This window comes from Platalea leucorodia (genome assembly GCF_965183815.1).
Source record: "Platalea leucorodia genome assembly, chromosome: 7".
NCBI lineage: Eukaryota > Metazoa > Chordata > Aves > Pelecaniformes > Threskiornithidae > Platalea > Platalea leucorodia.
In genome coordinates, this window is record NC_138829.1 from 41110935 (window position 1) to 41138238 (window position 27304).

Below are 27304 nucleotides of genomic sequence, written 5' to 3' on the forward strand. Positions count from 1 at the left end.
ACTCTCTTACTGTTGGCACATGCCAATTCAAGAAGTTTGTGCAGTGTTACTTTAGGTGGCAGCTGGGTCACAGCTTTGCTTCTGGGCATTCCTGAGGTTAGGTTAATGGGCTTCACCCTGGTGCCCTGCCTGCGGTGGGAGCAGCAAGGGGCCCAAATGTGCGTGCCCGCCTGGGACCGGGCACGCAAAGGAGCGCTGCCATGTCATGTACGGAGTTTACTCCCTCCGCGATAGTCCCTGTGCGGGCTGTGGTAGGCACATCTGCTCCCCTCCTTATTCATCACTGTATGAGCAATCTGGAGATCTGTGTAGTTTTACATTCAGTGCAGTGATGCAACAGAAAAGAAAATCTCTACCGTTTCCGTGGCAACTTGTGCGTCGGACCCTGGCTGGAGCGAGGCGGCAGGATGCTGTCAGTCCCTGCAGTCGGTGACTTCAGTAAAAGCATGTCAAAAGAAAGCACATGTTCTCCTGCTCCCCCCAAGCCCCTCTTGGTTATTGACATAAAGGGACTGTGGTGAATATATTACTATAAGTACAGCTCTAGATTTCCTATTGTAACTTTATTCCTTCACATTTCAAGCCATGCTGCTGCTTTGTTTTGATTCAGTCTTCTGTCTGCAGATAGTCCACAGAACGCTTCAGGATTATCCATTCAAATCTTGCTGAGGATGGCGTGGTCAGAAGTAGTTAGTACTAGGTGACTGGTGACCTGTGTAAAGTGGTCTGGGAGGCTCAGTGCTGTCGCTAGCTGACAGATATCAACAGCCCAGGTGCTGTCAGCAGCAGTGGCTCCCTTAGCAGCACTGTTTAGGGGACAGAGGGACTGAACTTCTTCCTTTTTTCCCCAAAGGAGTTCCTCCAATTCAGACTGCACACTGAGAAACAGTTTATAGGTGATCCCACCCTACAGTTTTCCTGGCTGAAACAATCTGTGCCTGTATGCATGTATCTGTGCATAGGTTTGCATATGTGTTTACATAGCTCGTAAGTCACACAAAAGCCACCCCTAATTCAGTACATACTGTATGACAGTAATGGTGTAATTTCTTTCAACAAAATGTGACTTGCATCACATCTCAGTGATAATTCTACAGCCATTTGCTTTCTGTTGGAGTGCTTTATTTAAAATTCACATCGTCTTCACTGGATATTTATGATACTTTCCTACAGTCATAAAAAGCTTAACACTTCTGCTTACGGAGCAAAGTAAATATTTGGTCTAATTTGCAGTTAACCTGAGAAGGTTTCTAATTAGAGCGGCCGTGCTCTAAATGGTGTAAGATCTCTCAAGCTGGTTACATGCATGTATGTGACATCTTTACCATAACTGTAGAAAGCATGAGGAAAAAAGTGCACCACTGTTCACAAGAAACTTATGTTATGCTGTAAAATGCAACAGAGTCTCAAGCATTTGCTACCGTAATTACAGTTGCACAATCAGTAAACTACAGTTCACTTTTAGTATTTTATACAGCTTTCTAACACTCCAAAATAGCCTCCTCTTTTAAGCAATTATAGCTCATGTAGAATTTGAGCTCATCGGGAGCTGTCTGTCAAAATGTTTTTAATGAAAAATCGAGTTTGCATAACACTGACGCATTGATGTCTTTTGCTTCTAACTGTTGACACTGATGGGCTAAAAAGCTTGATTTTGGGGAGGGAGAAAATTGCATTAGTTCAGCTCATTTGGAGAATCTCTGTTTGCTGAAGTAATTTGCTAAGCTTTGTTTTTCTGCTGAATATTAAACCTTATTTTCCAACTGTGCATACACTGCCTGAGGGGAATAGCTCCAGCTCCCATTTTCTGTGACTACATTTTCTTATAGCGCAGCCCAGGCTGAGCCAGGGGTGCCGTGCAGAGCTGATATTGTAGGCTGTGCTAGGGGAGGCATGTCTAATCAGAAAGCTGCTGCCTGGAACTCCCCAGACTCCAGTGTTGCACCTCAGCAGCTGAATAAGAAGTGTCACAGTTTTTCCCTAAGCATCGTTTTGGTTAATTCATTTGATGTGGTGAAACCTGTCCCTCCATGTGATGACTTGCTGAGTAGATACTCACTGTGGGAAGCTCTACCTAGATTAGCAGCAGTATACAAATAATCATATGGTACCCTCCTATTCACAATACCCTTCACTGATACCCTCCTATTCACAATAGTGATATATAAATGCTAAAGCATGTTACCAGTTTCAAGGTGACATTATTGGCTCTGTTTCACCCTACCAATAAACATCTGAAGAACATGATAGAACGTGTTATTTTTTTTTCTTCCCTGAAACACACCTAAGCATGAGGGAGCTATGTGGCATACTCTACCTTTATCTGAAATAAGCTCTGAAATTTAAGAAGAAGCAGAGAGAAGAGCTCCATCGGGAAGAGGACAAGTTCCATTAGTGCCCCTGCCCTCAGCCATCGTCAGAAGATAAGTCATGTGGGAAGCAGCCAAATGGCCCTGCTGGCTGACAGGTTGGTGCTCTGCCGCACTTTGGTTTTGTTGCCGTTGTTGGGCTTGTGAAAGGTGGTCAGAGATGGGGACCGTATCTTTCGCAGTCATGTAGCATCTGCTGTCTGAGGCACTCCAAGTCCTTCTGTGACATCTTTGAATTAAGTTTCACTGCCCCTCTGTGATTCAGTATTATCTCCATTATGCAGGAGGGAGACTTGGACAGAGACAGATGAAGCTATTTGCTGAAGGTCACGCAGCAATTCTCTGGTGGTGCTGCTCCGCTGCTTTGCAGCGCTGTCTCAGAGGCAAGGTTGTCCTTTCTCCCTCAAGGGTGCTGAAGGGAGGTGTATTAGCCCCTTCCCCCCCCCCCCCCCCAGCCTCCTCTTCCTGTGTTTGAGCAGAGTGCAATTGTCTGGACTGGTGAAGCAAGTTGGCTTCAGACATCTTGTAAAATTAACTTTCCTTGTCTGTGCGTGCGTGGGGCTGCGTGGCAGGAGTCAGCAGGGGCAGAAGCCACAGGCACGCTGGTAGTGTCAGAGAGCTAGTCAGAGGTGCTTATGGGACCTGTAGGGGTTGGCAATTTGAGAAACAGTATATTTTAAACTTATATTTCAGTCAAGAGTAAAAGATCAAATATATTTATAATTGTTGCCATCATGCGAACTGACAACAGACTGATCGTTTCCTCCATGTGTCATCCAGCTCCACCAATATTCATGAAAGCTCTCATCTGCTGGGGCAAAGAGGATGTTTGGCGTTGCACAGAGCTGTCTATCTAACCCTGTACGTTTAATGTTGGTGCTGATGAGCAATGCTCAGAGACTCTCCAGCCACAGGTTAGCTGGTGACAGGAATCCCCAAGAGTAGGGTATCTGCTGCGAGTAATCAGACAGGAACCTGGTGCATACTGAAATATTCAGAAGTAGGCAGCAGGACCTTTCCTGCAGGGTCCGAGGGAGTATGTGCAGCTAACTCGGAGGCTAGAATATGAAAAGGGCACCGTTTCCCTCACTAGCTCACAAAAATGAGGTGGCAAAATGGGACCATGGTGGCCTCTGACATCACTATGTGGTAATCAGTCGCAATTAAACATGTTCAGGCAGGTAGCTCCATAAGCTGTTGTTGATGTCCAGGCATGGGGTCGTGGGAGGTAGGAGCTGTTAGCTTTTCTTTTTTGTATGTTACTTGCCCTTCCCTCAGCATGTTGCCTCCAAGGTGAGCCTTGACCGTGAGCAGGGTGCTGCCAGGGCTCAGCAGGGCTGTGCACACTAACGTGCTGCGGTCTGGGTGCCTGCTTTATTTTGGTGCTGGGAGAAAGAGAAGCTACTGCAAAGTCAAAAGTCATTTTCCCCCTTATAATGGTAACACTAGGAATGTCGTGTGGCACTGACCCAAAGTTGCCAGACTGTGGTCGTTACATTTGTTGTTGTATTATGACTTACTTATTGTAGCACATCAACAAATGCAATATTTTATTTTCCCCTGACTGAGAAAAGGGACTTCTCATCTCCGAGTGATGGGCATCTCAGCTCTGACAGAAATTCAAGATCTTCTACTTCATGCCTTCACCCTCGTTAGGCCAACAAAAGTGCTGATAGTGGAAAAGAAGGTGGTCTAATGAATACCTGCAAATTCCACATATGCAACAGAATATGTTGGTAAACTCTCATAAGCTACCTGCTGTAGAGTCCTGTCTCCATGGATAACATGCTCCTGAAGCCAAAAGCCCTCTTCAATGTATTGAAAGTGGAGTAATGTGAAATAAAATCATTCTGGACAAATGTAGGGAGCAGAGCTGTCAGCAACCAGTCAGGAGGAAAGGCAGATCTAGTTTGTTAGGCATACATTACAGTGTGTAGCTAACAGTGACAGCAGATACATAAATTGCTCTGGCTTTCTCAGGGAGATACTGACCCAGAATCCACTCGAAGGAACAAGTAACGGTTCCTTTTACTGATGCAAAATCAGACCAGATTGAAATAGCAGGGACCCTCATAATAGAAAGAAAAAAAAAAAACAAAACCAAAAAACATTGCCTGTTCTTACCGTGACTTTTGTTGGGCAGAAGTTAGTTCACCGAAGCTTGCTCATTTAGGAGTGATAAATATGAGGAACACTTAGTTTTACTAGTTCCTGCCTCCTAGCCTGATGACGTGAAATGTCCAAGGACTCCTATTCCCTGTCTGCCAGGCAGGGAAACCTAAAGGATATGTAATGACATGCAGAAACTGAAGGGAGAATCATTAGCAGTGAAGTGTCTAGGTAACTCTCTTAAAAGTTAAGATGAAAAGCTTCAATGAAAGTGACCTTCATGCTTGATATTCCCTCTTTGCTTTTCTCCACACTTGAAGCTCTAATAATCACTTTTTTCCACTTTGTCACTGTATCACTTATTTCATGAAACATCTGCATAGCTAGGCAGGAATTTGGATCCAGGGTGGTAATATCTGCAAACGTTGGGTGGATGCAAAACACAAAGACTGGTACAAAGGGTCCGATCTTCTTTGTAGTGGACTGAACAAAAACTTGACATATGTTGCCAAACATTTAGTATTTTATTTAAAACTTGGTTCTCATTTTAAGAAAGGATAAAATGAGCATCAAATATTTCTTTGAGTAGGCTGTGCTGTCCTCTTGGAGCAGTGCAGAAATTTGCTGGAGAGCACAAGGAAAGCATGTTGGGAGTGGAAAGACTATGTACAACCAGAGGCTGTAACCCTGTGGGCTCTCGGGCAGCAGACTGCAAATGCTGGCATGCTGTAGGAGGATGGCATATGTAGTCCTGTCTGGATCGGATGAGAGGACAGGGAAGGAAGGAGATGTGGCATCTGAGTAGAAAGGGAAGGAGAGAAGAAACATCCAATGCTCAGAAATAAGGAGAGTAGAAAGTGCCAGTAGTCAGGCTGGAAGACAAGAGGAAGAAGGAGCCTTTTGGGAAGGAGTTATTGCTAGGGTGGTTTTGTTTATTTTGATTTAAAATTACAGCAGGCTTTTCTAATTGTGATTGAAACCCAAATTAATGGCCCTATTTGAGACACCAGTGCCTGCCTGATTGCTTGAAACAGGGATAGTTTAGGTAAAAACAATATATTTTGCTTTTAAAATAATTAAAGGTTTATTTTGCTTGAAATGGAACTTTTCTTGGGGTGATAATGACATAAATCATGGCTGGTGTTCCTTTAGTTTACAGTGAGCAAAAGACTAAGAAGTTTATTTTCCTGCATCAAAACAATTATTTTAGCTCATTTTTCATTCTGAACTTTTCATCGAAATAGACAAAGAGAAAACAGCAGTTTTACCAGAAGTTATGCTTGTGGTTTTAAAAGCCCTTAAGTGTTCCTGATGGGACTCATAACACATTCCAGAGTAGTTTCCTAATATGCATGGAAAAATCTCTCTCTGATGCCAGCTACAAGTGCATACGGATGAAAGCACGTAACTAGTTGGTCGCAGAGAGGCGTTTTCATTGCCTTGTTGAAGTGGTTCTTAGTCTGGCTGACCTTCTTGGTCCACCCTTCACAGGCAGCCGAGCCGTCCTGTCCCCCCAGCAGGTCTGGTGTCGGAGCGCTGTATCCTCGTAAGTCTGGGTTCACGGTGAGCAATGCTGTTGGCCCCCCCCTCAACACCACAGGGTGCTGTGAAACGCTTTGTGCCCAGCCTGAGAGGAGCAGTTACTCCTCAGGTATCCCTGGACTGGAAGAAACTGTTTTGATCAGCAAATAACCTTGCATAAAGTTCAGGTAAAGGGGAATAGGTGGTATTAATTTTCATAGTGTTTGGGTTGGGGAAAAAGTAGCATTATTCTATCACAGATTAACTGTAGGTACCTAACCCTCTCGTAGTCTATTGAGTATCTCAGGATATTTTCATCTTTGTGACTTCATTCCCACTGAGAATTTCTTCAGGGCATGTGTTAACTTAAAAATAATATATAAACAAGGTGCAAACAGTTCAGTGAAGTGATAGCCTGAGGTTAAAAACACAGTGATCAAATTCAGTGTCTGAAGTTGGCAGGGAGGTTGTCTTACCGCCTCGGGAAGACTTGAAATTAAACTTGTTTTGAAATGTAGGTGTTAAGTCTGTGAAAGAAACTCGCATCTAAACGAAGCTGGCTTTCCAGAGTTGAAGAGAGCTAGTTGAGCTCTCAGGCTGCCTTTAGGAGAGAGAGGGGCCGTGCTCCCACCACATAACCTCTCCACTGAGGTTGTGTTTTGTAGCATCTGTGAGGAGAAAATCTTTAGGTAAAATCAGAGCGGTGCTCCCTGTCTGGCTGCCGTCAGCCTCGGCCCCCTGTCACCAGCGGGTAGGGGCTGTGCCGTCAACCGCTCCAGCTAACAGAGCCAACAGCTTCGGGTTTATTTTTGTTGGGCTTCTGAGACCTTATTAACTTGAAAGAAGAGAGTTTTTGGAGATACCGAATTTCTTCACTGTGTTTATGTTTAGCTTTTTGTTCTCCCTGGTGTTGCCTTCAAGTAAACGCAGGGGGAGTAGCCTCAACAGGAGCAAAAATCCCGTCCTGTTTTAGAGTAAACAGGAGGAGGATTAAGCTCCTTTCCCCAGTAATCGGATCCTCTGGTTGCCATGACTTTTGAAGATGATTGTATTTTTTCCTGTATATGATGGACTATGTGCTTGTGAAGTAAAAGTTAACTTGGCTGTGAAAATCTAACCAGTTTTTCTCTATCATTGTTTACTTTTGGTTGTGTACTTCATACAGTGACCACGGACACGTACCATCCCCGCCTACAGCATGAGGCACGGGGAAATCACCCTGCGGTTGTTCTGCCTTATGCTCTTCTCAAGCCATAGGCCATTGGCAATGTCTGGGAGCCTTTGGAAAATGAAAGCCCTCCCAAGGTCACAGTATCAAGGATTCGAATGAATGTGGGAGAAGGGGGGAAACTGGACTGGACAGGAAGCGCCTTAAGCGGCTCGCAGCATAGAGTCTAACCTAACTCACGTGTGGGCCAAACAACACGGTTCTGTCACCCCTGGTCAGCAAAAAAGCATTGTTGCAGTAGGATTGTCAGTATGCTCACACCGCCGTCTCTTAAGCAGGTCTACGTCGTCTCATGGTTTCTAGTCTCAGGGTTTAAATTTGGGAGGTGGTAGCCATGATTCTAGGTCTGTTTGTGCAGTAACACACATGGTATATTTGGAGCCCATCCTACCAGTACGGCTCCGAAGCACTCACATTATGCAAACATAAGTCACCATTTTGCATACACCACTAAGTCTCTCCTTCCTTTTGACAGATTGAAGACATCATTACGAGAATGCAGGATGACAAAACAGGTGGAGTTCCCATCCGCACTGTCAAGAGCTTTCTGTCCAAAATCCCCAGCGTCGTCACCGGTAAGGACCCCGGGTAGCAGGGAAGAGAGTGTGAGCTGTTACTCACTGGCTCTAAGCAAACACGTTGCTAATGCCACAAAAAAGAAAGAATTAAATTAAAAAATGCCCCCTCTGCTTATTTTTTTCTGCACATCATTGCTATGGGATGAAGTATTGAACCAAGATTTCTTAATTCTATTTAAGCAAGCATTTATATTTCTTTGGGGTGAGTTACATTTTAAAATGTTACATAGCTTTTGTGGCTATTACAGTATAACCAGGCAGAGCCATTCCCTATGATGGGAGTAGGAAGATCTTGGGGAAAAACTCAGGAAAGAAAATTGAAACAATGTTTTCTCACTCATACCCAGATACTCTTATCAGACTTCTGTGACAGGTAGAGGAATGTGAAATACCTTTTGCGCAGGTATGCTGCTTTATTAAAGCTGTATGTACAAAAGCGTGGATGGTACAGGAACTGGGAGTCAGAGTACAAAACCGTTCCTACTCGTATTTCCAGGCAGAATATCTTCCAGTGCAACAAAGAACTTGGTAGATGATGAGTTTATTCAGGGAGATGTAAATTGCTTGGAGGATTTGTACTTGGGTTTCTGGTACCTGCTTTCACTAACTCTATAGCAGTACTCACTACAGTGGCACAAAACTACTGTTTTCCCTCTCTCTACCAGTAGACTATTGTCCATTAGGAGATAGCTAACTACTTCTGTGACTTATAATTTATGATGTTGTTTATCCCTGCAAAGTAAATACGATTTTATTTGTGCTGCAGAGTCTCTTTCCAAATCAGACCAGATACACACACTGATGAGTCTGTTTAGGGAAGTTTCCCCTTCTGTTCTGAAAAGGAAAGGGCTTCCTTCTCGGTGGCTGCAACTTTGCTGCAGTAAAATTCAGATGATCACTAAAAATGCAAAAGTTGCATTGTTGCCTGTAGGCAGCACAGCAACAACTGAGAAGACTGGCAGGTCAAAGGGACCTTTCTTGCTCTTGGGGACTTTATACTGTGGTAAAATAATGGGGAAATAGCTGTAATCAACAGGGATGTTGGCAATGCAGCTGGTGTCAAGCCATTCCAGAGGATTCCCTGCAGTAGAGCATATCTGAGCTGAAGTACTTCAAACATATCTTTACTGTGAAAATGGTTGGATTGAGCAGAGCTTGAGGTTGTGTCGATTGATTCAGGGGTGTGATTTGATATCCTTGTGCCAGAAAAATGTCCAACTTAAGCTACAAGGATGGAATACAAATTTGCAGAGTTCTTGGGAATAGGCAGGGAATATGGAAATTGGAATGCAGTTTTTACTTAAATAAGGCTCAGTCCAGTTAATCCCTTTTTATTGAGCAGCAGGCTCTTCTGTCTGAAGTTGATTTCAGGATGGTGAGTCAGTGTAACTGGCAGTTGCAGGATTAGAGTTTTACTCTGGAAAAGAAACCTGAATCTAGAATGAGTTGTGAAAATTGTGTTACTAAATTGCAGGTTATGGCTGGAGCAGGTATGAGCTAACTGTTCTTGAAGGTTCCTGGGGAAAATAACTATCTGATTTAAAAACTCATTCCATGAGCTCAAGTCCACAATACACAAACTGGGTGTTTTAAGATTTATTCAGCTAAAACAGGTTTCTGATATTCCTGTTAATATTCATAGCATTGATTAAACAATTGATCTAGTTGTCAAGCCACCCCCTGTTAGTCAAAGAAAAAAGGAAATGGGAGACCTCACAGCATCTTCAAACTGATTATACTGATCCTTAGGTACCAGCCTGGCTGGCAGCTCCCTGGCGTGCTGGAAACTGCCCCCTCGTACTCTGCTGTTCTGGAACAGCAGCTGCAACTGCATCACCTTGAAATGGCTGGTTTTTACAGCACAGGGAGTAGTGAAAAGATGAAGATAAATAAGAACAAAACCTCCCTCCAAAGCTCACAGAAAATTCTCAGATCTGGAGGGGACAAGCTCAGTACCATTCCGTTCAGGTGATTTGAAGGCAGCTCCTTTGTGATGCACTGGGCAGTGCATGAAGCCTCTGAGTTGGAAAAGTATAGGAAAATAATGGCTCAGATGAGTGCCCAAAGTTTTCTCCATTTCTGATTTCTCCTTTCAGATGCATAGATGTGCTGATATAGACCAAAACCAAAAGAAATTTGTATATGGTTTCAGTACATTTCAGATAGATGGGTAACGAGCTGGAGCAGTTGAAGAGGCAGGAGCACTTGTGTTTGAGTGGAAGCTGAGGACACTGGGTTTGTTCAGTCTGGAGAAGGTAAAGCTGAAGGGAATGAGAGGCTATAGAGAAGACAGGGTCAGACCCTTCTCAGGATTGCATGGTGGAAGCACAGTGGACAGCGTACACAACTTGCAGGAAAATAAGTCCCAACTAGATCCAGGAAGAAAGTTGTTTGTGGTCAGAGTGGCTGAGCATGGGCCCGGTAACCTGGAGAGGTGCTAGACCCAGCGTTTAGGAGCTGTTCAGAAAAACCCCTGAGCACAGCTGACCTGGGCAATGTGACCTAACTCTGCATCTGGCCTTGCTTTGGATGGAGGCTGGACTAGACAACCTCCAGAGAATCCTTCCAAGCTGAATTATTCTTATGGTCATTGGATACTCAATTTTAGTGCTTGTCTAATTCCACTCAGTGTCATGAACACAAGAGAAGAGCTTGTATTTTCAAAAACTTTGGGCCCCCTCTTGGGAAGAGCTTAATTTCTAGACTCTAGCATTCTCACACTTTATTTCTACCTGAAAAATGGAACAGTAACACTGAGACGTGATTTACTTGGCAGGCTCACAGTGACTGTGATTAACAGGGGTTTATTTTTGCTTGACACTTCTATTGTAATTGCTGCTCACAGGAGAAATATAAAATCTTAAAGAAATGTTACAGCAGTGTCTTGGTTCTCTAAACAGGCAGATCTGTTTACAGTACAGCAAAGTGGGTGTTTGATTTAAAGTTTGAATACCAGGGAAAGAACTGCTCATCTCTGTTTTGCTTTCATCTGTCCTGATGCACAAGTTGTGAATGAGGCATTGTGTAACACAAGGAGAAGGAGCCTCAGGGAGTTATCATTAATGGTCTCCTCTCTTCACAACAGGAATCCGGGAATAGGATGAAAAAACCTTTTTTGAATGTATGATGAGTCTGTGTGGGGATGCTGTGCCAAAGGCACGTTTTAATCTGCATTAGATTTGTGTATCCTCTTCCCTGGCTTTTGGCGCAAAGTAGGTCAGTCAAAGGAGGACAACACATTACACCATTATCTTCTTGGTTAAGTCTTCACTTTTACAGGCAAGCCACAGAGCATGAAAGTAAGATGAAACCAGTCCATGTGGCATCTGTGTGCAGGTATCTGACAGAGATTGTCCAACGGTAAGTTGAGTACAGCACTGACACGGACGAATGGAAGGGAAAAACTGACTGAGGGCAGCTATTGAGTAGTGCTGTGATTCATGCCCAGACTGGTTTGTCAGCCAATGTCCATGATGGCAGTTGCTGCAATAAACAAAGTTTCACATTTCTCATTTAGTGAGAAAACAGTTTCCTCAGTAATGATTTTGTTTCTGTAAATGAATCGGCAATTCTCTGTTTTCCCAGTCATCAGGCTGTTATAAGAACATCTCATTACACTAACCAGCAACAAGCAACTGGCTTTCTAATCTTCTTTTTGATTTCTGTACAATTGCATCTTAAAACTAACCTCCTGTTTGATAGAAGGACCAAATGCATATACTTTCTTCTCCCACTGATTCAGACTTGGCCCTATACAACATTGCTGAAACAAGTCAGGAAGAAGTCAGTGCTGCAACAGCTGAACTTTCGAGTGCAAAAAGCCTCCTTCATGCTCCCCAATCTGCCAACAACCTCATTCCAGATTTCTCCTGGTCCTGTGTACTGTCTGATCCTGTGTACCAGCATCTTTGCTACTGCCACCCAAGGGAGACGTGCAGTCTACAAGCCTTGCACTGTTCTGCCATTCTCCCAAGAAGTGTTGATACAACTTCGTCCTGACCCGTAACCCCCTGACTTCAGGCAGACCTATCCCCACAGCTCCATTTTGAGTGATACCTCCTTCTTCCAGCAGCAGTCCCCTAGCTGGCACCTCGCTCACGCACTGCTCCTGACCCTTACCCCAACGCTCGCTTGTCGTCTTGCTCTGCTCCCAAAGCTGCCTGCGTGGCTGTGAATGGATTGATGGGTGATGTCCCAGCTGTACTGGCTTGGGTTAAGTGCTGCCATGAAGCTTCGTGCACGCAGCCCTGCCAGTGCATTTCACTCCTGACCTGCCATGTCTGTCTTATTTAAGTCCCGGACCTCTCTGAGGAGAAAGTGCTAATATTACTGCAATGTGCCAGATGGCCTGTCGTTACTCGAGACTCGTGATCTAAACCAAGTTTAAACTGCCATGTGCCTCTGTCTGAAGAAGCCAGCATGTGTCTTGGCAAATGCCTACAGAGTTGTCCCAGAACACGTCAGAATGTCACTCACTCAAAGCAGATACATTTGGCTGGAGTATGGAAAGCCCACAGTGTTGGGAAAGAGAGACTTTATTATTGATAGCATTCCCTGACGACATAGTTCAGGACAGACAAGTTCTGCTGGAGGACTTCATACGCTCATTGCAAAATGAGTTCCTCTGATGCCAATCTGAGGGTATCGGTAGCCTTTTCCCTCCAGAGGAGCTCAAACGCATCTCTCATCCAGATGTGGCAGCCAGAGGCGCAAAGGAGAAGAACGAGTTCCTTGTCTCCAGGGTTTGAAAGGTCCCTGTTCAGAGGAACTGTACAAAGAAAGAAGTTGTGGCATGGGGAGCAGGACCAGGACTGGCAATGCTGATGAGACCCAGCATCCATCACCTAGCAGGGCCCTGAGAGCAGGCTGTGAGGCTGAGTGCTTTGCCACAATCTTCAGGTTTTTTTCAGGGGTAGAACTTGCCTTGGTGCCTTACAGAAACTACTTTCATTGGGACCAAAAAACTCCATAAGCTGGCTGCAAATGGATTTGGCTTCCCCTTTCCAGCTGCTTGCATCGCCTGACCATAGGGTCTTAACTGGAGGACTAAGCCTGATACAGATCTCCCTGAACATTTGGGTAGTTTCATTCTAGATCTAAACCACTCATCCCTAGATCTGGGACAGCACTAGTCTCTGAACCTGAACAGCTGAAACATTTGTCAAAATGAGTGTCTGGGTCTGAACTTCTAGCCCAGGTCGATGTTTCTTTTTCTTTTTGTTTCGTCTTTCCTCTGCAATTTTGCTTTGAGAAACAGGAGACTTGAAATGTGGTACTGGCTCTGTTTCAAGCAAAGTTAGTAGATGTAGATAGTCCCAAATCTAAACAAAGTTCTAATCTTTTGCTAAACTTCAATGAATCTGTTTAGTTAAAACAAGCAAAACAAGAAAAAAAAAAAAACACATTTGCCAAAACTTAAATCAATATCCAAACTAATTTTGTGTGTTTACTGATTTGTAAATGATACAAAGAACATGCTCATGGGTTAAAATTGACATATATTTACATATATAGTACTGTATCATTTCTGATGGTTTTCCACATTTATGTACAGCAGATGCTACATGGTAAATTCAACAGTTGTGAAGTTGCATGGTGGGAACTGGCCTGCAAACGCTGGTCAAGCATACAAATCCATTTATTTCTCATAAAAAAACCAATTGCTCTGATCAAGTTGCATTTAAACTAATTCAAGTCAAGACCGGCTTCTCCATCACAACTTGTATTTTCTTCTTTTATGCATCTCTTCTTCAGATTGCACCCAATGGAAATGTAATTCATCCTTCCCTCAATAACAAGATTGTTATACCTTTTAATCTAGTATTTCAAAGCTGCTGTGAATCACATAGCATTAGACATGTCAGCTATTACATGAGTAGCGCATGCCTTGCAATTTCTTTTTTTTTCCTGTAGCTTTCTTTTAAGCTCTCTATTCCCATGTCAGGAGACAAATTAACCCAGTTAAGGAGCTGAAGAGTTACGCTGTCTTCATCCACAGCTCCCTCCTCCCTCCCTTTTTCTCTTTAACTGCATCCAGCTTCCTACCTTTCAAAGGGTGAGAGGGATGGGGGAGGGAAAGACAAAAACCAGCTCTCTGAAGTGTAGCAATTCTTTGCCTGTTGTTAAGATGCAAGTCAATGCCTTGTGAAGCAAAAGTTTAAAGGATTTAATTTTCAGAGGACAAGAGGGATAGTAGATTAATTGAATAGGATATGGGTGTCAAGGAAATAAGAGAAAACAATCAGAATTAATATTTTAAACAGTGAATATTCAATATATCTCTCTGTGCATCTGCACATGTGTACACTTAAATACACATAAAAAGTGTGCAGTTTTACCACTCAGGCTTATTCTTAAGAAAGTGTTGTATGCTAGAAATAAACAAGGACAGGCTTCTGCATTTGTAGGTGCTATGCAGAACGAGGACTGCTAGCGTTTGTGTATCACTGCCCTCTGCTGCAACCAAGCTATAGTTCAGTTCGTGCAGCTTCACCTTCATCGCAAGCCACGCTGTGTTTGTACCGTGCTCTCCCAGCTCAAGTGTCGTTTGTGTGGTGCGTTACGTGTGCGGCTCGTTCCACGGTAATGATCCTCCCTAGATGTGTGGCATGAACCCAGCCCAAATATTGCAGTATGCATGGCTCGACAGCTACTCTGAGTTTTGAGAGGAAAGATGGTTTTCATAGCCGGCTGTTGATGCCACTTCTATGTGTCTTGTTCATAGTTCTCCGTTCTCTTTGGGACTGCTCATCTCTGCACTAGCGTGCTCGTGCATCATGTGAAGCTTACGCATCCCTTAAAAAATGTGTGCATGCGTTATGGCATAAATCCTAAATGATTAAATGACATCAAGCATCACTTTTAAAATTACCAAAATTGGACATTTTACATAACCATGTACTTTCATATGACAGCACTTGAAAGTAGTCATACCTGAGGTGGAAAACACTAGAGGAAAAGCGCATCGCAGCAGTGGGTGCATTAAAATTTGGCTTAGGCCACTGCAGGACGCTTATGAAACACATCCTGAGACTTTAGTATTCAGTCAGTAAAATGGCCTCTGAAGTGCTATCTAAAAGCGCTGAATATTATGAGGAATTTAATTTCCTTACATTAGAATTGTGAAAGTCCTTCCTGGTCCTACTTGTCCTTGTTGGATTTGAACCTCTGCATCTGTCAAGTGAAGCTATGATAAATCAGAAGCTTAAATAATCATGCTACATGGATATTCTTGTGGGCAATAAAAATACAATGAAAAATCGCCAATATCACCAAATGGTCCAGCTTTATCTTTCTTCAGTGACTTATCTGCTCTTCCTAGTCACCAGAGATGTTGTCAAAAGGGAAGATAAAACCAAGAAGACATTCCAGCCACCTGGGCAGAATTTAGAACAACACAAAATAATAATTTCTCTTATTGAAGAATATGAGCATAAAAATGACTGGGCTGGAGGGCATCAAATGGAAGCTATGATCCTGGAACAAAGCAGGTCTATTAAAAATGGTTTAATTTTTTTTTCCCCCCCAAGAATTGCTTTTAGGCCTTTTCAGTCTTTCAGTAGAGACTAAAAGCTGGAACAGAGACAGATTTGATGATAAATTACCTGCTGAACTCCAGTGTTTAGATGAAGTGGTAATTCAGCCACAACAACAAAAAATGTTACATATTGGGATCATTCTTGTTGCTGACTGCAGTTTTATTCTGAAACACAGCATTTAGCTGATGGAATATTGTGGCTAATGAATAAAGCATTAAAAAGAAAAGTCAACAATATTTCAATGCCTGTAGAAATTCATAGGAATGAATGATTAATGCTTTTCTGCATTCATCTTGCTATCTTCAAAAGCGCAGCATTATTACAAAAGTTTGTTTCCAGATCTGAATGACACAGCAAAAGAGCAGAGATTAATTATGAGTGCTGCGTGGCTTTGATTTTTGGATGCGAGTGTTGAGCAGACTGCACTCAAGCTGCAATACTTCACCTCCCCTGTCTTCACTTCATAGCAACCTGGGAGTTGCGTGGTGAAGGCTCTACCAACAGTTTTGTTTTTTCACACCTCTTGCTTTGTTTCTGCCCTGCCTCCAACACTCCTGTGGGCTGCTAAGCATCAAATACGCAGCAGAGCAGCTTTGCTCCTGCTGTGCCTGAGAAGCTAAATACCCACCGAGGCATATGTGGAGACCTGACGCTTAGACAAACCATTTTTACCTTGAGGTCCTGCAAAAGCAATGATATGTAAGTGCCCAATGGTAATCAACACCAATGTGAAGGAGTAAATCTTTGAGTGTGGTTTGGCGTTACTTTGAATCTGTTGCTTTAATTCGATGCCATCCTAGCCATTAGGAAAATAAACCCCTCTCATTATTCAGTGAATACATCTGCCTCATTATTCCATGCATATATTCTGTTCATTCTTATCTATCATTCTTCAGCATTTTTAGTCAAAGTAATTTTCAGGGTATTATTTATTGAGCAGATTCTTACTTGCATTTTAATTAAAGGGCTTATATTGCAAAACATAATGGTTTTTTTCTGGAGTTTAAATTTCCTGACTTTAATCAATGTGTTGTTCTAACAAAATGCAGAAGTTAACTTTAGTAACTGTAAATCCAATCTCACAAACCATTTTCTATTCTTTTACATATACGTTAGGTTTGATAGGTGAATGGTTCTTCTATGTATGATATATCTCAGTAACAACATTGAAGTCACCATTACTGCAGCTGTTGGGGGTGGGGTGAAGAGGAAGGGTTGGTTTTGGTTTTTTACTTTAAATAGTACAAAGAATAATATAGTGCACCAGCTTATTTTTACCAGCCATAAATAGTGCACCAGTCAGAAATCACTGTTGCTAAAAGCCGCGCTGGGGACAGTTAGAATACGTCCTCAGAAGATGCTGTAGCTGAAGGGGGCTGGCATAGTGCTAGAGTGGACAAACTGTATTGCCTGGTTTGTGTGGATACCCTGAATGGTTGACGAATAAGTTGTTTTATTCTGCCTGTTCTAGTAGAAATACTCAACTCTCTGAGTCTGTTATGTGTTTGCATTACATAGTACCCAAGAATGCCATAGATTCGGCTTTAGAACCTTCCATCAGAAATGGCAAACAAGAAAACGAAAAAGCTTTCAGGCTTTCCATACATACCCATCCTTATAAATAATACACATTTGCATGTTTTCTTTAACTTTTTTTCTGTGTGGATAAATTTCTCAAAATTGCATGCTGGTTTCCTATGGATTTGTTTTGAGTATGGTGTGAATTGATGAGCTTGGATATTTTTGATGTATGATTCACTACCACATGCAGGGAAGAAAATTATATTTTGGTCCTGCAGGGAAATAAAACTAAGCAATTAGGTCTTCGTTCAGTTAATTCCTATTTGATGGCCGCATGCTTTGCAAGAAGAGAGTCTCAGGATTCTACTCCACTACAAGGTCACTTGCACAATAAGAATTTCCTCCATGCAGATTCCTCCATTACATGGCCAGGATTGCAGATTAACTCTTACCTAGAAATGAGTAATAAAACATGCAAGAAACTTTGAGAAGCTGGTTAATGTAAAATGCTAATTATACACAAAAATAAAAAAGAATATAGACTGATAAGAAAAGTAATCTATGTCTGTAGCAGTGGAAGGTTTTACATCCAATCATTGTAGGATTTTGTGTTGTATTGCACAGAAAGTCTTATTCTGTTACTTTCTGTTATTTTCGTACCTGGTTGTTTTTTTGTTGTTGCTGTTTTGTTGGGTTTTTTGTTTGTTTGTTTGGTTTTTGGAAATGTCCAGTGTTACTTTGTTGAATGCTGTCTACATTTATCTCCTACCAGAGACACAATGATAGGTGAGCTTTCTAAGGGAACAGTAGTAGCCACGGAAAAGCAATAAAGGTTCCTGTATTCTGATAAAATTTCAATCACAAGGCTATTCAAGGCTGTCGTTGCTGTAACTAATGAATTGGCAGTGGCCTATGCGTCAAAGTTTATGTCTTTTGTCAAGTAGAAAAAACAGAATCAGAAGACTAAATCTTTTAAAACATAATTTTTAGTTTTGCATTATAGCATTGTTTATTCATCATTTACATCATTGCTACATGGATATTGCATTATGGATTTTTTTTCTTTTAAGTAGGAAGAGTTGATTTTAGAGCTCCAAAGAGTTTCGGGTCCTTGACACAGCAGCTTGCCTTCTTGGAGAGCTATAAGATGTACTTGGAGATGACACATGCCTAGAAGTTGAAAAGACACAACAACTTGAAACTGTAAAAAAAACAACCAACCAAACAAACAAAAAAAACCAACAAAAAAACTTTCAAAATGAGGTTGTCAGTACACCTTTGTTTACTGATTTCAGAAACTTGCTTTGCCACAAGTTTGGTGTGTCTGGCCACCACGTTTTGTGCAGTGGGAGCTGACAGGAATCAGCTTAGACACTGCAGCTATGTGCCCAGCAATAAATAAGACAGGTGTAAAGGCTCACAAGTCTGTCCAAGATCTGGATGAGGGGATCGAGTGCACCCTCAGTAGGTTTGCAGACGGCAACAAGTTGGGCAGGAATGTTGATCTGCTGGAGGGTAGAAAGGCTCTGCAGAGGGATCTGGAAGGGCTGGATCGATGGGCCGAGGCCAACTGTATGAGGTTCAACAAGGCCAAGTGCTGGTCCCTACACTTTGGTCACAACAACCCCATGCAACGCTACAGGCTTGGGGAGGAGTGGCTGCAGACCTGCCCAGCAGAAAAGGACCTGGGGGTGATGGTCGACAGCTGGCTGAACATGAGCCAGCAGTGTGCTCAGGTGGCCCAGAAGGCCAACAGCATCCTGGCTTGTATCGGAAATAGTGTGGCCAACAGAACTAGGGAGGTGATCGACCCCCTGTACTCAGCACTGGTGAGGCCGCACCTTGAGTACTGTGTTCAGTTTTGGGCCCCTCACTACAAGAAGGACATCGAGGTGCTGGAGCGTGTCCAAAGAAGGGCAGTGAAGCTGGTGAAGGGTCTGGAGCACAAGTCCTATGAGGAGCAACTGAGGGGACTGGGGTTGTTTAGCCTGGAGAGAAGGAGTCTGAGGGGAGACCTTATTGCTCTCTACAACTACCTGAAAGGAGGTTGTAGCGAGGTGGGGGTCAGTCTCTTCTCCCAAATAGCAAGCAATAGGACGAGAGGAAATGGCCTAAAGTTGCACCAGGGGAGGTTTAGATTGGTTATTAGGAAAAATTTCTTCACTGAAGGGGTTGCCAGGCACTGGAACAGGCTGCCCAGGGAAGTGGTTGAGTCCCCATCCCTGGAGGTATTTAAAAGACATGTAGAAGCGGTGCTTAGGGACATGGTTTAGTGGTGGACTTGGCAGTGCTATGTTAACGGTTGGACTTCATGATCTTAGAAGTCTTTTCCAACCTAAACAATTCTATGATTCTATGATTCTAAGTCTTGCTGTGCGTCCTTGAACAGTGCAGCACATGTTCCCGGAAGGAGAGGGCTGACCGTGGGTGGGCCGAGGAGGGATGGAGACCTTTGCCTGTTTTCCTGACCTATGTAGCAAGAGGTTGTGGTGGTCCTTTGGTTCGGTCTGCTTACATAGAGTTTCCCTGCCTCAAATCTTCTTTACAACTGTAGATCTTATAAGAAAGTATCCAATTTAAACAATGCCTAGCATAAAAAATCTGCTGTAACCTTAAAAAAGGTTACTGTCACCCTTAAAAAAGTAGTAATATGCCCAAAACTTGTTCCTTGTTTCTGGTCTGACTTTGTCCATATCACCTTCTGGTATTGAACTTGGTGTTACGGTTGACAATGAAGATAATCTCTTCTCCCCAAAAGGTACTTAGCAACTGCAGTGAAATAGCCACTTCACTTTCTGTTTGTGAGGTTAATAAATTGTGTCCCTGAAAGCATGTCTGACTACATAGCACTTTTTCCAGGCCTTTAATTCTTCTTGTGTTTCTCCCCTGTACCCTTTCCCAAGTTTTTAACAACCTTTTTGAACAGTGAGCACCAGAACTGTCTGAAGTTTTCCATTAACCACTAGTGCCAAGTGTGGGGGTAACATAACCTCCCTGATCCTGCTCCACAACCACCTTCCCCCTCAGAGGTGGAACCACTGACTGCTCATGTTACCCGTTTGCCTACTGGGTGCAAATTCCCAGCAGGAAGATGCCCATCAGGAAAGGGTCTGGTAAGCACTCTGTTGCTTTTGTTCTTATCCATGATACATAGACAAATTAATGAGTTTCTGCTTTTTACATAGTATGTTAGTATGTCTCAGCACCATCTCTGTCAATGACATACTGCTCATTTGTTCCCTATTCAGCTTTTTGCTCCTGTTGTCAGCAACAGTCCTTGAGCATCAAGTTAAGAAACATACCTAGTCTACAAACATTATTTCATGTCTTGGCGCCAATGAGAGAGCACATTGGCATGTCACAATCTTTCTTTCAGACTGTTGTTCCCCATTAACTTGTATGGGCTCTCCCGTGGGGACCATCTCACTCATTCAGATAACTGAAGATCTCTGTGGGTTCCTCGGATTTTTTGTACAAGACAACTGAGCAGACATCCATGAGTGTATTTCTCTGTATTTGGATACTTTTATTTAAAAACACAAAGGAACATATTTCTTTGCCCCGGTAGAGAATAGCATAAGGAAAAATTAAAATAAACATAGCAAGAGCTTTCTTTTTGCAGAATGCTGTATTTTAAGAAAGTAATACTTCAACTGATTATAGGTAGCTTTCATAGAGCCATTCTTAATTAATGTGTGATATTCCCTTATATTGTTAATCCTTTTCGTGGCTTGGGACTTGGCTGCAGACACTTGTTCTGCGTGTGAACATAAATAACTCAAGACAGAATGGTGTTCAGGTTTTGCAGATTCTTCTGCATTCCCCAGTTTTCTTTCCTCAAGTACTTTCTGGGGATGCAGGGGCCCATTAGGCTGGAGTGCTTGAGGCAGAGGGGCTACCACCGCCAACACCAGCACCACGCAGGAGAGCATCCCCCTCCCGGCTCCTCAGTCCCCAGGGCCAGCTGCTGCCTCGGAGCAGGTCAGCTGGGGACAGACGTGAAGCCAAGTGAGCTCCCACCTCTCTCTGCTGGGGGAAGCTCTCTGGCAACCTTGACGCTCCCCTCAAAGGTCACAGATGAGGCTCTTTGCATCCTTATTCTGTAATGCTGCTTTCCCCTCCTCTTACCTGGCAAATTTGTCAGCGTTGTGAAATTAAAGCTGGGGAAGAGTAGGGAGATCAGAACAGTATCTAATGCAATCAGGGTAATAAAGCTCAAGAACGTATCTCTTGCAGCCTCTCTGCTGTGTTCAGGCAGCCTGTTTCTTGAGCCCTGTGAAGTTACATTTGAGCATAACTTCTAATTAGTTATCTGGGTCATGTTTGACACACTCAGTTCAGCACTGACGTTTCTGTGCTCCTACTTAGCTCTAAATTTGCCAGCTGTTTTCCTTAAATAGTTCCACCTTCCATTAAAGGATTGTGTGTCTTACGTAATTACACCCACAGTAGCGTGAGGGCAGTCGTAAGGACACAGAGGTAGAAATAACTCAGTGTTTTCCACCAGCCTTGGCATTCTTTAATTGAGTCATTAAAATTTGGATTCCCACCTCTGCTGTGACAAGCTTCTCTAGCTCTACTGAGCTCTCATTCATAATGTCTAGGCTCTGTCAATGTAGGCACAGCTCTGGAAACATCTGTCTTCTGTGCCACCGAGTCCTCTAGTCCTTGCCTGTCAACTGTTTAATCCAGAAATGTCAAGATTAAATTCCCCTTCCTTACCTCTCTTCAGCAGTCAAAGGATTTGTTACCAGTTTGGATAGATTCAGGAATGGGTTGCGTGAATTTTCTTCTAAATAATCTCAGGCCATGAAGCATTTTCTGAAACAGAGATTTACATTATGTGACTCCAAATAGTACCAACACTGTAAAAGCAGATTGTGTGAGTGCTGGAAAAGTCATGCCATAGTGCAGAGTACCAGACTGAGGGAAAAAAAAAAACGTTGCACGTGCAGTGTCAGGCTGGAGGTTTGTCAGTCTGCGATTACTGTTGTTAAGGTAGGGTTCACTCTGTTAGGGCCCATGCTGTCAAAAGAAAAGATCTTAAAAAAAAGCCTTCTCGTTTTGTCACCACCAACTCCTCTCTCCTGGGATTCCTGGACTAGTCTGTTCATGGAAAAGGAGTTGCCCATTTTAGGGGCGGTTGGTTAGAGATTTGCATCTGTGTACTGCAGTAGGTGCCTTACTAGCACCTTTTAAAAAATGCTTCTTTTAAAATGAAGAAATTCTGCTCCTCCTCCTAGTTCACCCTTCAGTCCCCGTCTGCTCTTTTTGCATTTGTGTGTGGTGCCCCCCCAAGCAGCAGGCTCTGCACAGCCTCATCCACCGTGGTTTGCTGCAAGCCCACAATCGTCTCATTCTGTGCTTGGTACCATTAACCCCCACTGCCTTCTGGTGTCCTCTTTCTCCTCCCGGCTTCATACTTTCTTCTCTGCCATTTCTTGTGCTTGGAGCAGCCTCTCACAACCTGCATGCCGAGTGCATTGATGATTATCAAAGTGGTGCTTTCAGAAAGCCTTTGCGTGTTTCTAGTGCCTTTCATTTCCCGGGAATGAAAACGTGTATTAACCACCCTAACTTACCAGTGAAGAAGTTTAAGACAGGTCAGATGCAAGCAGCTGAGCTCCTTGCATGTGGTTTCATATGGTCTTTCTGTCTCTTACATTGCTAACTGTGCAGCTTCACAGCACCCTTCTGAAGTTTTATTATATCCGTTCACGCAAGTAGTGAAGATAAAGAGTAAGTGACTTGCCTGGTGTTAGACAAGAAGGCTGTAGCACAGGTGAATGTGGAGACCTAGGTACAAGACTGTCCCTTTCCTCACTATGGCTGCAAGAAGGGTGGAGACATGGCAAGCAGGATCCTCGGCAAAGGCAGATTAAAATAGTCTACATTTCTCAGGGATCAGAGCAGGCATGTGTGGCAAGACAGCACATAGGAACAGGAGCTTGGGCAGTATGTGAGGAGAGGTTGAAAAGCCATCACATCTTGATTGTTATGGTCACCTGCAATTACATATTTTCACTTCAGGCTACCTGTGGGTAACAGTGATCATTAATATGGACCTGGAGGTTTGCCCTGTAGAACAGGAGGGGCGTCCTTCGCAAGTGGTACTGAGAGAGATGGATTAATATGCTGCCACAGCGAGAGGTAAAACCCGCAGCTGTTTTGTGTCATATCTGCATGGGTCTGTTGAGCCACCTTGCTGGCTTTACTAAATTAAAGGAAGGTAGCATCTGCTTTTCAGCTGTGTCACTTGGCAGTGCCTGATCAGCCTGACTGAGTCTCCGAGCCTGTTTCTGCCTCTCTTTGCTAAGGGAGGGAGTCATTTGCAGAGTTTGTTCTGTTTTGTCTCATTGCATAGCAAACTTTATTTCTTGAGTGGTATTATTGAATTCCACTGTCCTACTTCTAATGAAAACCTATATAGACTTGCACGTTAACATGAATGGCAGCTGCATTTTTTGTCACATAAATTTATCTTTTTTATTATTGAGCTTTATAGGTTAAGTTTGTGGTGTGGAAGATGGTAATTTCATGGTATGTTATGGGGGCACAGGGTAATATACAACCTACTTTCTTTAATAATCAAAGCTGCCAGGTATGGCTGTAGTAGTGATGATAATATGCAATACCATATTTTGGGTGAGAACTTGCTGAAGGGGCTTTGCAGTCTAGAGAGGCCGCACTGTATCCGTTCAGGGAATTAGCTGCAAGTGCTCTATTCTGAGGTGGGTTTCTGCAGGACAGTCACGAGAGAGACTGCAGGATCTCTGCTGGTGTTGGCATACTAGTTTTCTAAAAGGGTAGCTTCCAGTGAAGCCAGGCTGCTGTGGGCATGCATGCATGCAGCTGCCCTTGGAACCCTTATGGTGAAGACAATACCTTTGCAAGCTCCCTGTAGACACTGGGAGGGACAGAAGACAAGGCATGTACTTTTCAGTTGTGTCCCTTTCCTCCTGCTTCTGCCTTTTTCCTCATAGCCTGCAGCTGCTGACGGGACTGTTCTCACCTAATGAGACATGAGCATACAGAAAAATTTCTCTGAGGTGAGACTCTTAACTAACGTGGAGCAAGTTAGCAGGTATGAACTGCAAAAGGTAGGCTCTGAGGGATGTAGTAAGAATGCCCACTGAGTCAAAACAACGCCCACCAATATTCTGTTAGGCCATGGATCCTGTAGCGGATGTCTAGGGTAGCATATAAGAAAAAAAAGCCATGTATAGCAATATTGTGGTGTTATATTCCTTAGTCTCCAGCTGTCCGCAAGGAGGGACTTGGTGGGGGACACAGTCAAATGTTTGCCGTTCTCTTTGGATTTTATTGTGTTTTCATTTTTCAGAAATGGAGAACAAATGTTTTTACCTCACAGTAAAGATAAAAAAGCCTTATAGGAAATAATTTTATCAGCACTTTACATGGGCATATGTAAAATCCTGTAAATGTACACATAATGTACTTTTTACGTTGTGTGTGTGACATAGACAAAAGTGTGCTCTCATAGAGCTGGATTTGAGTGTTTGACCAAAAGAACATTCAGGTTAACATGTAGATATTTAAAGTAGTCCTTTGCTTCTAACCTGGCTAATATAATAAGTGACAGTCAAGTACCCATCTCAGTTACTTAACTGAAGATGAAGAGGCTGGCTCTACAAACACACATTTGTAGCTGGAGGTACTTCTAGCGCCATGGAGAACCAACTGCTCAGTGCAGGAGGATCCTGCACTGATGACCTTCGGCAGCTGGGACATCTCACCCGTAGTGTGCAGGCATGCTTGAAGGTTTCATCTTTTCCTGTAGTTCAAGGAAATTATTTTCCCTTTCTTATCCCAACACATCCCACCTGGACACGCTCGACCTGTTCTGCTGTACTAACCTTGTTTGCTACTTGCCATCACCCCTATTTTCGCATTTTTCGGCTGTGCTTGTCACACAGATGCTTTTTAGCCTTTTATGCTTGATTGGGATCATGCTGAATGGTGCCAGTTTGATGCAAAACTTGTTAATTTTTTTTAGATTTTGGATTTATAGGTATGCCTGGAATGTACCAGAAAAACCACATGTCCACCAGGGTCTGAAGTGTGCAGTTAGTCAAATATGTGAACTACAGAGTGCTTTGTCCCTTTAATGTTGCATTAGTGATGACTTTCATGCAAGAAATTATCCACTTACCCTTAAGGGACAATTTTGATACATATCATTGATCATTTTAGAAGAAATCTTTGTAGTATTGGAAGACTGATGTGAATTACATAGCCGTTTATTCTACTGTGTATGAACTAAAATGTTTACACTTTATGGATGGGTTTTTTAAAATGTATAATTATACATGAAAGTGTAACTAGAGAAAAAATATGCCCAGGTTTTCCCAGAAATCTTAATCTGTTTTACAAAATGCTGACTGCTGAATTGTAAAGGGAAAAGAAATAACCCGATGAGTTATGGAATTTTGTCTGGGACTATGTGCCAGCTCAAGAAAGAGTTGAATGCTTGGAACGAAGGGCAGGCTTCTCCATTATTTACGTGGCTAGATGAAACACTTGAAGTGCCTTTGAAAAGGTAAGTCTGCCATTAAAAAAAAGGCTCTAACTATTATGCCAATGCATATTTGTTGAAAGCTGACAGGATGTAGGCTCCTGAGGGCCTTTCAGTTTGAAAGTGGAACAAAGGAGTCAAAGTCATTTTGGCATTTTTGAAACTTGTGTCCAGCATCATCTTTTAAAGATACAGAAAGGTTGACTGTAGGACACCTTTTTGTTGCATTGGTATGTCTGCAGTTGACATCCTTCATAGTCAAAAGATGTAACAAAGCTATCTATGGGACATTCTCAAAAGCATGAGTGGTTATTAGGCTGCCATGGCCCAGTAATAATCTGAGGGAAATGTCCATGTCTTTGTGTATTCAGGGAGGCAAGGGGATGCAAACAACTAGAGAGAAGAAAAGGAGAAGCGGGCAAGGAGGTGCATTGTTTTGCTCTCAGAATTACTACTTTAGAATACCAAATTACAGACAGCATACAAATACCCAACAATTTAGTTTCATAAAAGGGAGCATTCTAAACCAGCATAATCCATATAATTACACCAAAATAGATTTAAGACAAAAATGTGCATTTAATAACCAGATGATAAAATTGAAGAGATTTTCATGGAAAAAAAAAATTCTAGCTGAATCTAAGCCAACCTGGGGACATACTTATCTCCATTCCTGATAGCCACTGATAGCCTTCCTGCAAAAAGGTTAACAGCAAGATGATAAGTGTCCCCTATTTGCTGTTGCTATAGATCAACTTTTCTTCCATTATTTTAATACTAAGAAAGCAACTAAGCCCCATGAACAGTGTGGCTGTTTTCATTAGCGTGTGCTTTGGCAGGGGGTGTTGTGGGTTTTGTATGGAGCTCTTGGTCTCCTCAGGGAGGAATTCATTAGTGGTCAAACTGGTCTGTATTTATGGGCAATTAGATTCTTCATTAATACCAGAACTTAACCCAACCAGCTCTTGCCCGGCCAGGACAGCTTGATGTGGTGACAGGTCAAAGCATTCCCTGGGCTAACTTGGCAACTCTCGTGCCACAGAGTGGGTAACAGAATCATGGCAAAAGGCTGGAGGCAGCCAACCTCCTGACCCCATGTTGTAAGCCTCAGAAGTGTAAGAGTTGGAGGAGCGAATACCAGGTGGAGGTGCCCATGGCCTCCCATGGTACCCACCTCCCCATGCTGGCTCCGATGGCAATCCAGCACTGCAGGCACTCTTTCTTCTGCAGTCAGGGATCTGGATGACCTAGAAGCTCCTGTGCAAGGGAGTCACTCAGGGTGGGAACCTCACTTGAACCCCTCATTAGTGCCATGTGGCCCAAAAGACATAAGCTGGCTATCCCTGCAAGCAGTGCTTCAGATGGGCATTACCAACAACTGTCTAGCTCCTGAGCATCTGCAAATGTTTGAAAACTGCTTTTTTGTTGCCCATGGTAAGTGTGCTGTATGCTTTTCTGCTTTGCTGTCACTGCTCTGCTTCCTGGACTTGATTGCATATCCTGAATCAGCCAGTTTTCTGCAAACTTAGATCTGAAATGGTTGTGAAATAAACACATCCTTACCATTTTGTGTTTGTTTCAAACAAGGGATAAATCTGTTCTCGCTTGGCCTACCTGTCTAGATTGGGGGCCACAGTTCTGTTCCCTATGGGCTGGAGGAAGAGCAGGAGAACAGTTTAACCACATTAAAATAAATATCTTGTACTGTTTAAATTTGTTTGTGCTTCTTTGATCTGTTCATGGTCTACTCATGAGGCCACAAGCCGGTTGGCCTTTTCTGTATTTTTCTGGAGGCTTCTGTGATACTGGTTTTGAGTGATGTATCTAAGTGCTTGTTGGTAACTGGAAACTGATATCCTCAGGGGAGCCTCACAACACCAGCTGTTTCTGTTAAGCCAGGTATT

At 43.1% G+C, this 27304-nt stretch overlaps 1 protein-coding gene across 5 annotated transcripts in view; it reads left to right on the top strand.

Moving 5' to 3' along the window:
• Positions 1 to 27304, top strand: part of RGS6 (regulator of G protein signaling 6) — a gene marked incomplete at its 3' end in the record, with an annotated part of 267826 nt that overhangs the window by 154059 nt on the left and 86463 nt on the right. For all 5 annotated transcript variants that reach the window (XM_082316771.1, XM_082316772.1, XM_082316773.1 and 2 more), the window contains exon 2: positions 7703 to 7802. In XM_082316771.1, coding sequence (XP_082172897.1) covers positions 7703 to 7802 — 100 coding nt within the window. The remainder of the gene's footprint in view (positions 1 to 7702; positions 7803 to 27304) is intronic.